The 13,274-nt window shown below is 52.5% G+C and overlaps 1 protein-coding gene across 5 annotated transcripts in view; it reads right to left on the bottom strand.

Moving 5' to 3' along the window:
- Window positions 1-13,274, bottom strand: part of CDK5RAP2 (CDK5 regulatory subunit associated protein 2) — a 167,532-nt gene that overhangs the window by 3,690 nt on the left and 150,568 nt on the right. For all 5 annotated transcript variants that reach the window (XM_029919480.1, XM_029919482.1, XM_029919484.1 and 2 more), the window contains 4 exons: window positions 10,808-10,885; window positions 9,541-9,806; window positions 7,557-7,700; window positions 1,293-1,419 (listed from right to left, as the gene is read on the bottom strand). In XM_029919480.1, coding sequence (XP_029775340.1) covers window positions 1,293-1,419; window positions 7,557-7,700; window positions 9,541-9,806; window positions 10,808-10,885 — 615 coding nt within the window. The remainder of the gene's footprint in view (window positions 1-1,292; window positions 1,420-7,556; window positions 7,701-9,540; window positions 9,807-10,807; window positions 10,886-13,274) is intronic.

Raw genomic sequence — 13,274 nt, 5'->3', positions numbered from 1 at the left:
TCCGGGCCAGAGCCTGGCATGGCGGCATGAGCGGGACGTCAGCGCTCGCTCCTCCACCGTGCTCCTTTCTTCTGCTGTTCGCACTCTGCCGGTCTCAGGGGTCCGTGTTCAGAAGGCCCCTGGGGGGGTAGCTAAGTTCTCAAGAACCCCTCCCCACAGCAGCCTGCATCCCGTGCTTCCCAGAAATGCTGCAGAAATGCTGCCTTTGATGAGCGAGCAGCATGGGGCAGGCTGATCCCTCAGAGGAAAGGTCCGCAGTCGGCGGCCCTCCTAGAACAGGGAGGGTGACAGGCAGACCGAGAGGCCGGCCAGGACACGGCCCCTCTGCAAACACGTGGGGTGCACGTGCTGCAGGCTCCTACCCGGGACAGGGCTGTGCTTCCCATGGTTTCTGAAGCCCCTGGAGCAGAACGAGGACAGATGTCACAGATGTCAGCCCCTCCGAGCCTGAGTTCCTGGACCACCTTGAGAAGCATTTCTCAAATCCCTCCCCTCCTCTGCCTCCGTGGTGCGACCAAGGCCTCCTCCTGGCCCTCCAGGACCTCCCCTGCATGCACAGCGACAGTCCCCGCCCTACCCTGCATGCCAGCTGCCCTGGGCCTGTCCCCCGTAGGCCTTCACGACCTTCCTGGTCCCAGCGCCCCCCAGCCTCTACCTGCCCCCCACAGTCCTGCTCCAGCCACATAACTGCTGCAGGTTTCCCACACGAGAACCCTGCTTCCTTGCCCCTCAGCCCCTCTCCTTCTGACCAGCACCTGCCCCTCAGCCCCTCTCCCTCTGACTGGCATCTGCTCCTCGGGTCCCTCTCCCTCTGACTGGCACCTGCCCCTCGGGCCCCCTCCCTCTGACTGGCACCTGCCCCTCAGGCCCCCCTCCCTCTGACCGGCACCTGCCCCTCGGCCCCTCTCCCTCTGACCAGCACCTATTCCTTCTGGTAGGCTCCGCTCGGGCGTCCCTCTGTCCAAGAGGCCCACCTTCCAGGACAGAAAGACACCCTCCCCCACTCCTCTCTCAGGGTTCCCTAACACCCTGCCCCACACACCTGTGTCCCCAATGGGATGATTGTCCCTGGCACCACGTGGTCTCACCACTGCAGTTTGTTAAGTGAACTTACTTGTCTGTGTGGGTGAGAAAGATGGAGATATGAAAGGAAACCAATAAATAAGGCCTGAGGACAAATGATCTGGGCTCCACAGCGAGTGTCCAGGACCAGGCGTTCAGGCCTCAGAGGCACAAAGTGGCCAGACGTGCGGCCCACCCCTCCCCCCACCCCCGACCCAGCGCTCACTCACACTGATCAAAGATGACTTTTTCCTGGCGCTGGCTCCGCTGCAAGAGCTCCGCGGACTTCTGCAGCTTCTTCTCCTGTTCAAACAGCCTTCTGTGCAGTCTGGTGAGCTCTGCCTTCATGTCTCCGGTCTCCAGAGAGAAGGGGTTAGAGAAATGGATGAAGAGTACAAAACGTCACATCCCACAGGGAAGAATTAAAACATATACAGAAAGATGCTCGGCCTTCCTAACGATGATACTGGAATGAAAGCCAGAAGCCACTTTCTGCCGGTCCAGGTAGGCCAAGTCCAGGGACAGCCAGGGTGTGGGGCCGGCACTCTCGCGACCCAGCTGGAACGCCCCGGTAAGAGTTACCAAACTGCAAAACACGCTCGGCCTGCAATCCAGCATCTGGCCCAACACAGAAGCACCTGAGCACAGGAAGCTCACGCCCCAGAATGTTCGGCTCCGAGCTGCTCACAGTAGGGGCCAGTGGACAGCCTGCTTCGACGCATCAGCGGTCTGGGTTAATACACCACGGGGCTCCTGGACAACGGCACAGCTCTGTGGCCACTAAACATGATGTCGTAGGACTCTACTCAGTGACGTTGAAAGATGATCACAATTCGTGACAAGAAAGAGCCCAGAGCAGCTATAGCATATCAGGTGTCCCTGTTTCGTAAGCGTGCGTACGTGTATCTATGTCCACAGATGTGTACATGGGGAGGGCTAGGAGACGCGGCAGAGAGACAACGTCAGAATGATCAATGGTGATGCATCTCTGAGAGGTGTGATTGAGAAGCTTTACTCTTCATTTTTTAAATGCATCGGAATTGAGTGAGAGGTTCTGTTGTTTTTTACAAAAACTTATAAAAAACATGTTTTGACGATACACAAAAACGAATGTATCATCAGGAGAGTTTAATCCTGTGGACAGTTTTCGCTTTTCAGAGCAGGGGTCGGGGGTGGGGGAGCGGACGGGGGGCAAAGCCAGAGTCCCCAGGCCCCCCGCGAAATATGCGCACCCCACGGGCCCTCCCCACCCGGCTCCAGGGAGCTGGCTCAGAGGCGAGGACACCCCTTTCTCACAAGCCCCCACCAGGCACCCCGGCAGAGGTGACCCTCTGCTCCCGTGAAACACGTCTGCTCCGGACCGGGCGGGTGGTGGGCGGTCGGCTTACAGGGAACCGCTTCACTTTGTTCCCCAGCTTGTCTGAGGCAGTGGCACTCACGGCCGGCTACAGGGTTTAGTTATTAGTAATCCCATGAAATACGAGCAGGAAAACAGAACGATGAAAACAAATGCCTCAGCAAAGACGTGATAAAGGCAAGTCACTAAAAACCATGTTTCTGGCAAATTAGGTGTCGGGGAGGGGTCAACCCCGGAAGACGTGGGAGGATCGAGTCTGGAAGAATTCTATATTCGAGTTGCTGTACAAGAGTCTACGTTTTCTTCTTCATCTTAGAGAAACAGAAACTGGAAGTGACAGACATACATTATGGATGTAGTTTATGAAAGGAGGGAGATGTGGGACCCTAATGAGTAGACCCATATTCAAAGGAAAGGCCCTGGCCCTACATCAAAAGAATGCCAAATGAATGTGCGCTGAACTCTTTTCTGCTAAACGACAGTGTTTAAGGTACGAATCGTCTCTCGATTCCCTGCGTTAACCTACTTTCAAGATTAACCGATTGTGTCAGCTGCACGGATGGCGACACTTCCTCCACAGCAGATCCTCAATTGAACCTTCGCTTTTCTCTGATTCTCTTCCTCATGCTAAGAGCCCACAAAGATTTGTGTTCAGGCCATGGCTTCCTAGGCCACACAACCTGGGTGACGCCTGACCCGTCCATCTAGAGTGAGAGGCGAAGGAGATACAGCTGACGACAATGATTCATCTCCTTGCCCCTGCCTGGCTAACCTCTAGTCCTTTTTCAAAAGTCAGCTTGGGCAACACCTCCTCCAGGAAGTGCTCCTTGAGACTCCTCCCGGCCAGGAGTCTAGGTTGGTTACTGCTCCTTCGGGCACCCACTATGCCCAGTGCTTCCCACAGCACTGCCCGCTGCATGCTGAACTGTCACTGGTCATCTAGTTTGCTGCCTCTCCCAAGACTCGATTCTGCCCTCTGACCACCGGCCCCTGGCACACAGTAGGTGCTGTGAGACCCTTTGCCAACTGGTGGGTTAATTTTCACCTGCTCTCCCAAAACACCCTATTTATTTTAGAGAGAGAGCAAGCAGGGGAGAGGGGCAGAGGCTCAGTGCGGAGCCGAAACGGGGCTCAATCCCATGACCCTGGGATCACGACCTGAGCCGAAATCAAGGGTCGGATGCTCAATCAACTGAGCCATGCAGGTGCCCCATACCTTGTACAAATTCTACCCAGCCCTTAAAACAAGGAATTTTAATTGTGTCTGCCTGCCGCTCCTCTGAACTAAAATCCTCAGTTTTACAGGATGAATGCACCTCAGTAAACACAACACAACACGGCTAGGAGACCCGGCTCGGTCACCTCCAGCTGTGAGGATGACAAAGCGAGAAGTTTCAGTTCCTCCTTCTGGAAAATGGCAATAATCATCATCCCTACCTCTGGAGGCTCCCAGAAGGGATGAAAGGAGGTGCTGAGTGTAGAGTGGAGTGCCCGACACCTGGCAGAGCTCAAAAGAGCAACTGCTCCTGAGGGCCACAGAGCCCAGCTTGGGGCTGGGACCCGCCCCACCCAGCGGGCCACCGACTTACTCAGGAGTATTCGGCCTGACTCCCTGCGCTAGCTTTTTTAGTTGTTTTTTCTTCTTTGTAATGAAAATTCTTAAACATTCACACAAGTCCTAGAATGGGATAATGAACTGCCAGGCACCCACCCAGCTTCAGTGATTATCAACTCACGGCCAACCGTTTCGCCTGCGTCCCTGTCCATCTGCACCCTAAAACTATTTTTAAACTCAATCCCAGGAGCTAATTATAGTTCACAGCCATACAGTACTTTGGTATACAGGTCTAGAAAGAAGCGTCTATAAAAAGAAAAACACAACACCGTCACTACATCTAAAATAATGACAGAAATTCCTTAATGTCACCATCTGTGTCAGGAGACCCATTTCCCCGAGTGCAACGTAATTTCATTTTTCTGAACAACTGGTCTGATTCACCAGTGTCCAAATAAACTCCGCGTCTTTATTTGACTGATATCTTAAGTCCAGTGGTTCGCAGGGCTACGGAGAAGGCGTGTTAGAGCAGACTTTCTTATTCAGTCAGGAGGCTTGGGGGGAGGCCCCAAACTGCCTTCCCGCCAAGTTCTCAGATGACACACACTGCTGGTGTTGGGGGCCGTAGTTTGAGAGCCGCCGCAGACATGTCTTACTCCCTCTGTCCCCTCTTTCTCCCTAGGATGACAAGATGTCCTGGGCTTAGGGTGTATACTTCCTGCCCCAGACCTAGAATCAAGGAGTCCTAGTTCCTGCGAGTGAAGTGGGGAAAGGTACTTAGAAACCACAACTGGGTGCTTAGAGGTACTCACTGGTAAGGGAGTGTTTAAAGCCGAAAAGTTTTTAATAGGAAATCCATGAGTTCATACTAATATTTCCAAATCACGGATAACAGGATTGTTACTTCTTTGGTTTTTAAAATTTATATCCCTCCCTGACAGTAAAAACTTTAACTAAATTAGCTATTTGTTTCATCTTGCGGTAGAAATATAACAGTCTTAAACTATCAGAACCAATATCATTTTTAACACTATCACTGGAAACTATTAATAATGTTTTTTTGCAGGTCCTTTTTGACCTCAGAGTAGTTCCATTAGGGATGCCGTCAAATTACTGTGTTTTAGGCTTGAAGTTTCCTCTCTGTGTGGGCAGTGCCTTCAGTGCTATCCACGGGAGGCGTGTTTCATCTTGCTATGAATGTTAAGAAATTGCTTTTATTCTCATTTTGATTTATTTTTAATTAAAGCGTTGACATAGTTTCAGTGTCAAATTGCAAAACAAGGTCTACTCGGGGGAGAAATCTACGTTCTACACCTGCCCCTCCGGCCTCTCCCTTCCCGCCCCTCCAAGCGGCCTGTTCTGTTCTGATCGCTCATCCTTCCAGTTTTTCGGAAATTTTCTAAACGAGTATGTGTATATGTTCGCATCTCTTCTCACAACTTTCTTAGACAAGCAGATGTGTATGATACACACTTTCCAGACTAGTTCTAGGGACAGCAGAGGGTGGTATATTAAATGCAAAAGGCAAATTAATAACAGAGAAAACCTTAGGTCTTAAAAAAAACACACTGAGGTTGCTGGCAAAAACTTGGAGATCTGCTTTCCACACATTTCACACTAAGAAAAAGGCACTGTGTGAAACACAGGCAGGGCCAGAAAAGTGGCTCAAGGCAATTTAACACCCCGCAGGGAGTCTGTGTGTGCCAGCCACCATGCTGCAGCGGCTCTAAGGTCCTCCTTCCGGCTCTCCAATTCTATGAGGCTACAGAGGGGGTAATCAATTATACGAGAAATGCCTGGGAAGAAGGGTGAGTCATCACAAGCACTGGCCAGTCCCTGGATTAGTTGGCCGATGGGAGAGATCAACGTGCTTATAATTTTTATACACACACACACACACACACACACACAGAACCACATTCTGTCTATTTAACAGACGTTACTGTGTGTGGATCATTCAGATCCACTGTGCTTTAGAAATCACAGCGGCAAGTGCTAGTTTGGTAATGCAAAAACAAACTATTCATTCAAATGTATGAAAACAGCCACAGCCCCTCCTGGAAAAGAAAGGGAAACAGACTTTAAGCCAACAAATATATAGTTTGTAATCAGGGCTATGATGAAAGAGAAGAGGATGCGATAACTGAGTGATCAGGGAGCCCTCTCTGACCTTGAGGTAACATTTAAGCTGTGACCTGAGAAGTGAGAAGAAGGCAGTCAGCGCATCTGGGTCATCAGGCCTAAGATGGGAAGAGCTCGGTGGGTTAGCAAAAAACAAAGGCCAATGTGGGTCTGGAGCCCAGTGGGCCCTCTCCCTCCCCCTCCCCCAGCTAAACGTGGGCAAATTGCCAAGTGACTGGTTACCTACTTCCCCAAGCTCAGTGCCCCCAGACATCCTCCCCAGGATCCTAAGAGAGAAGGCTCCAGGCAGGCTCATGAGACCCTTCGGAGCAGAGAGTCGCCTCCAGGCTGCTTGTCTGCCATGGCGGACAGATGTGACCATGGTGGGCAGATGTGACGATGGTGGGCAGAAATGAACATGGCAGGCAGATGTGACCATGACCGGCAGAGGTGAGCATGGCGGGCAGATGTAAGCATGGCAGGCAGAGGTGGGCATGGCGGGCAGAGGTGAGCACGGCGGGCGGAGGTGAGCGTGGCGGGCAGAGGTGAGCATGGCGGGCAGAGGTGAGCACGGCGGGCAGAAGTGAGAGCCGTCAGAGTGGGAGTGACCACGTGAGCGCTGGCACAGAACGCAAACTTCCTTCTGCCCGCCCTCTGGCAAAAACTCACAGGTTAGATAAACATAGGGAGCGCATATCTATCAGACCACCAAGCAAAGTTCCAACTCTTAATCCGCGTGCCCTTCCTTCCAGGGACGCTACTCTCATGACCAGAGTGGCTGCCCGACCCGCTTCCCATGGACAAAACCCCAGAGAGCGTCTGCTCCACCGGACGCCGGGTCTGTGGTGAGGGTGGTTGTGGGTCAACCATTCTTAACTCAGACATGTTCCAGTTACTGCAAAGTCAAGCTTTCAGTGGTTTCACGATAAGTGATTTTCATTGGTTAAGGAAAAACGCTTCTACGTAGTTAGAACAGACTGGAACAAGACCCGCTAAACTGTGATGCGGAAGCAATCACAAGAATCAGACGGTCCAGAGAAAGGCACCTAAAATGAAAGAGCTGTAGAGGGAAGGAAATGAACTTGTCTCTGGGACAAACTCGAACTTAAAGCCTATACAGTGAAAGTGTATCTTCTAGGTTCCGATCCTGGCGCTTTCAAAACCAGCTCTGCACCCTGGACGGGCCTCTGTCCCTCAGCCTCAGCCTCCTCCGCCTGAACAAAATGCAGACGGGATTTCCCTCGACAGAGATGCGCCAGCAGCGGGCACGTGGTCAGGTCTGGAGCACAGGCCGGGCCAGCAGGGCGCTGGGGGCACAGGCAGGAACACGCCTGGCCTGTCCCTCTTGATAAACACGGCACCTCCCCGTCCCCCTGACCATTCCCCATACTGAGGGCACGTCAGCCACGAGCAAGGCCCGGTGGCCCCCATAAGCCTTGGAGTCCGTGTGTCCCCGCCTACCTGTTCCCCCTGGAGTGAGCACTGGTCCTTGGTGGGGAGTGAGACCCTCCAGAAGAGCGTCAGTAACCTTGCAGCCTCTTCGAGGATCAGCTCGGCTGTGCCCACGCCGGCGACGAACCTGTTCAGGGGCGCCGAGTGTGAGCCCTGCACAGTGGGGGAGGTGAGGGATGAGAAGGCCGTTACAGGCAGTCTTGAGAAGGATTAGGAACAAGCCGGCTGTAACGGGCCGCGTGAATCTCCGGACCGCGGGGCTGGTATCCACATGCTGGGCAAGAGCCCGGTGCCCGGCGACACCAATGTACTATCCTTAAAGACCGGTGGATTACAGGCGGTGAGAGAATTTCAGTTGTGATTCCAGCCCAATCAGTAACCACGATTAATAACCAGCTGCCTGAACTGTATTTACCAGACCAAGAAGAGGGCCCGTGGGAGGCCATCCAACAGCCACGCACCTCGGAGCCTCTCTGGAAGGCGATGGACACGCGCCCCTACTAAACGGCTGTGCGCACAGCCAGACAAAAGTCGGGGCCCTGCAAAGTCTCCCTCACCCTCTGCTGGCAGAGGCAGCCCTACCTGGGGGGTGGCACGGGCACAAGAAAGCAAAGAACAGGAGTCAGAGAAGGGAAAAGACAATAAATTTGAAGAAGAAAATAAATCAAAGGGGCATTGTCTTCACAAGTAATAAAATCAATACAAAATAAAATGACGCACTCCTTTTAGCTACCGAATTGGTGGAAAACCACTTATATATCAAATCACTCGGTGGACACAAGTGTAGTGGGTAGGATACTCTCACTTGTAAATGGGGATACAAGTGATAATCCTGGAAAATAACATATCACCAGTGATCCACAAGCGCTCTAATGGGTTCACAACCTGTGAGCATGATGTCCCTTCCAGGAAGTCAGCCCCAATGACCAGAGAGCTGTTTAAAAGGATGTGCACCACACTTTGAATGTCAAACAACAACAACAACAACAACAGCAGCAGCAAAAAGAAAAAACAGGTCAAAGAGTAAATACATGGTGGTACATCCACGTGTTGGCTTCTCGGTCAGCCAGTAAAAGTCGGGTTCTAGAAAAACGTTGACCGGCATGGGAAAAGTGTTACAATGTGAACTGAAAGACAAACTATGAAATTCATAGAAATCTGAGTCTGTTTTACTAAACTTTATGAGTCAGTTCAAACTGTGTGTTTGTGCTTATGTGTACATATCAAAATTTTAAGCAGAGTGCCATGTGATGGTTTGACACTTTTCTATAGTTTCTAACCTTTCATATGATAAAGATTATGATCAGAAAAGAACAATAACCTTATTAATATCTACTACATTCAACGCCCATTTACCACGCCCATTGCACGCCAGGGCCTGTGCGAGGTGATAAATTTACAATAATGAGCAAAAGACATCCTATCCCTGCTCCCCTTCATGAAGCTTATTACCTAGTGAAAAATAAAATACGGAATTGAGCCCCACAATATAATAAAACAAAACAAAACTAAAGGCAAATCAGGTATCAGGAAGCAGGGGGGCTCAGTAAAGACTGAGAACGGGGGCCAGAAAATGTGATCTGTGGAAGCTTGGCCGTCGGGGTCCAGGCGGGAGGAAAAGAGGATCCGACTGCAGCCTTAAAGGAAGTGAATGAGTAACAAATGTCAAGCACCTGGTCCTCAACCAAAGGTAACGGTGCAGTGTGCACGGTTCCGGAAGGATGAGGCAGGAAGGATGAGGCAGGAAGGGGTGACCCCAGAGAGGAGACCTCGCTAACACAGGGGACAAGCCACCACAAGCGCACCCCCCCGTCCCCCACCCCCATAGGACAGCCAGGCGGGCGGGCCTGACCTCCAAGCCTTTGAGGGCTACGTTTCCCGGACCCTCTTCTGAGGGCCATGCTGAGAACCCCTGCACCCCCGCCCTCTCTGGGCCCCTGCACCTGCTGCTCTCAGTGAGCACCTCGTGGCCTCCTGCTATCGGTCAGCTCACCTTTGTTCCCAGCTCCAGACTTGCAGGCTGGGGAGCCTCTTGGATCTGAAGGGCCATCTCGGCAAGGAGCCTCTGGCCCTGGCCGATCTGCTGGCACAGGGCCTCGTAGTCCCCAGTCAGGCCCAGGACATGGCAGCCGCTCTTGTCGGCCCACAGGCGGTAGCCAGGGACCAGGTGGGATGGGCACGGGGTGCTGGTGACCGAACCGCTGCTGTTGCAGGAGAGGGAGTCTGTATCGTTTCCAGAGAGCGGCGGAGTCTCTGAAGCTACAACATGAGAGGAGAGAGGTCAGATCTATTTGGGGCAGTGTCCCACGTTCAACTACGCTGAAGCCAGGCGGCAGGACGAAGGGAGGCCCTCAGGTCCCAGTGCCACTCGGCCCCGTGCAGGGGGCGAGGCCTGGCCCTCAGGCCTCCGTCTGCGGATCACCCCACACCGAGCTTATTCATCTGACCGGACAAGCTCGATTCAAGTCAACCAACACTTCGCGGGCGCCCGGTCTGCAGAGACCCCTGATCTGCACAGACAAATCAGGCCAGCGTCTGCACTCCGGGAGCCCGTGGTCTAATCAGACACCGTGCGGGAGGTGTGACAGCACGCTGAGGGAGAGCCGGAGCTCAGAGGGAAAAATAATCAATTCTCTGTGCAGGAAAGGAGATCAGGAAAGGCTTCCCGGGAGAAGCAACAATTGAGCTGGGCAGAACAAGAAACAAGAATTATATTAAATAGAGGTGAAGCCTGGTGCTTTTTACCTTCAGATCAACAAAAGAATAAATGAATCACTCCGACTGGGGCCTCCAGAAAGGCATCGCACAAACCAGTCTGCATTGGGGATGAGTCTCAGGGAAGGAGCAGAGTTTGCACTGGCAGAGAATGGGACAAGGCTGGTCTGGAGAAGGAGGGAGCACAGTCCCAGGGAGAGGACAGCACAGGCCCGTGTGCAGGATGGCAACCCCTCCTCAGGCAGCACGACGATAGGGCTGGAGGGACCCCTGCAGCTGGATGCTGGAGGGCCTTTCAGCCAGACTAAGGTGGTCACACTTTCATTTAAGGCAAGAGGGACCAGTGACGTTGCTAAGGTTGGTGACACCTAGGAATACATGGACTGGCTCGGAGAAGGAGATCACCAGCTAGACATGCTGAGAACGCGAAACCCCAAATCCTGGCAAACACCCTTGTAATGTGACCAGGGACCCCCTTTCGTTCAACTTAACCCTTCCTCCTGCCAAGCCCAGCCATGCCAGTCACCCAGCCTTCAGCTCTGCACCTGACTGTGGTGGCACCGCCGGCGGGGGGTCAAGCAGGTCGCGGGAATTATCTACGGGCACGGGGCACTTGTCACCATCTACAAAATGCAAAAGAAGAGAAGGAAAATAAACTGTCATTGGCATTTGAGAAAGAACTGAAAGAGAATACAGTGAAGTACGAGCCACACACGAGCATTCACTGGGACCTTCCAGGGCATCCCCTCTGCGGGACACGGGGACACAGTGAGCACACCCAGCCTCCTCTCTGGAGGGACCCTCCTGCCCAACAAGTGAACAGGCAGGTTCCCTTCCAGGTGATCGGGACTAAGGGAGGGAAGCACAGGGGCTGTGGCAGGGGAGGGGTGCTGGCCCGGAGGAGGGAGACGGAGGCAGGCACAGGGACAGGCAGATGCGGATGCGAAGGCACAGGGGAGTGAGCCACAGGACGCCTTGAGCTGGCAGTAGGCAGAGCCCAGGCCGCAAGGGAGGGCCCTGGTGGCAGCAAGGTTAGACAGTGAGGACAGTGGGGCCCCTTTGAGGGCATCAGGCAGGGCAAGGCCAAGCTGAGGGCCATGTTCTGGACTGGAGCAGTGAGTCTGGAGGTTGCGGGAGCCACCCAAGCGAGAAGAGGACCCAGAACAGAGATCGGGAAGTGACGCGCTGGAAACAGAAGAAGGCAAAGCCAGTTAGCCGCCGTTTGAGGTGGCCTGCCACCCTATGACATCTGGAGAGCACTGTACACTTGAACCCTCAGTGGGCCATGGGCGGGGCGGCACCGTCATTCACACCTTGTGGAGAAGGACATGACCAAGGGGCAGGGACAGCAGGAGACCTGGCCAGTGCTACCCAGAGTGTGGGCAGCACAGTGGGGACCGTGCCTAGTGTCCAGGCCTTAGGACGCTCCACCAGCCCCTCCCCACCCAGCCGCCTCCCAGGGTGCACTTCATTTCCGGGGCCCGGGAACTGCTCCCTCAGAGGGACGGCTCTCTGCCCAGAGCAGCCATCATCAGAACTTTCGAACTGATCCTGCTGCAAAGGCAGGCAGGCCCAGCCGAAGGAAGAATTCCTACACCCACTGGAGGACACGGGAGCACCTGCACACCAGGGCAGCACTGTGGATTCTCAGCGCGTCCTCCCCGGTGCCTCCTGCGAGGCGCACCTGGGCTGACCCTGGACTGGTTCCAGAAGCAGTCAGATGCGGTTCAATGGTCACCTCTCTTGGGCAGCCCTGGTCCTGAACTGTTCTCCCTGCCCCAAAGTCCCCAGCGCATGCCCTTGGTCCCATCTCCGCTAAGTCCGACGTGGGGCCAGGAGCAGGCCTTTGTTTAACACAGGGGGGCCCGCCCCCATGACTGATGTGCATCCCAGGCAAAGGGAGGCAATATGGCTCCTTCCCAAGTCTTCTAAGGTTCCACTAGTAGGATTTTGTCCTAAGAAGCCTGCTTAACAGCAGAAAGCGTATTAACATCAACGTTTATTAAAGCTCCAAATCAGAGACCGCTTTAATAATCACCGCGGTAACGGTTTTGTGACTGGCGATAAGCTGAAAACAGTAATTAGGAAGCCCGTGTGGAAGAATGGGAACCATTTATGATGTAACACTGGGCAAAAACAAAGAAAGGCCACAGAATGGCACAAAACCCAACGTGAACAATATAAATTCACGTGTGCGTGGGATTACCAAATGATGGGAAATACGCAAAGCAAAATATTATCATTCTGGAGAATCATGAAAGATTTTTTTTCACCTTTTTTTTCATATCGTCACATCATCTTCTGTTTAAAATTTTAAGTTCCTTATCATGGAGAAATCAATCAATCAGTCACTACAAGTTCTCTTGAAGAGATCTTAATTTTTTTGATTCAAGGCACTAAATGGGATTCCCAATCCCAGCAGAGATGAAGTCCAAACTTTTTTTTTTAAAGGTATTCAAATAAGTATCAACTTTAATAAGATCCTCTACATACACATTTGCTACTGAAAATTGAACTACCACATCAGAACATTTTCCCTACAATTCTGATTTTCGAAAACCAGAAAATCTAGCCTATGTACCCTGCCCTAATTATAATTACATTCTAGCCAACCACCCAATTCTCTCTATATATTCCTCCTACACAACAAGTCACTTGGCTTCTAAGACACAGTCCTAAGTAGGCCCCAGGCTCCCAGCTGCCAGCACAGAACCCTACTCTCCAGAGCTGTCGTCAGATGCTTAACCAACGGAGCCACCCAGGAGCCCCATGTCAGGTTAACCTATCCTAATAACTTCAGGCTTCTCAACACGCAAAACCTCCTAGTGCTTCCTTGGGTCATATCAAGAAGCGGAACTAAAGTAAACTGAAGTCATTCAAATGCAAACTCCAGGATTCCTCACAAATTATGGCTATCAAGGTAGAAAATACAGAACTAATATCCTAGATTATCAAAATATTATACAGTTTGTCTTAACAGAACTGCTCTCCCAAGCTGCTTGCATCCTGATG

The sequence above is a fragment of the Suricata suricatta genome, chromosome 13 (assembly GCF_006229205.1).
Source record: "Suricata suricatta isolate VVHF042 chromosome 13, meerkat_22Aug2017_6uvM2_HiC, whole genome shotgun sequence".
Lineage (NCBI taxonomy): Eukaryota > Metazoa > Chordata > Mammalia > Carnivora > Herpestidae > Suricata > Suricata suricatta.
The sequence above is the reverse complement of the archived record's forward strand: the minus strand, read 5'-3'. Positions and strand labels throughout refer to the sequence as shown.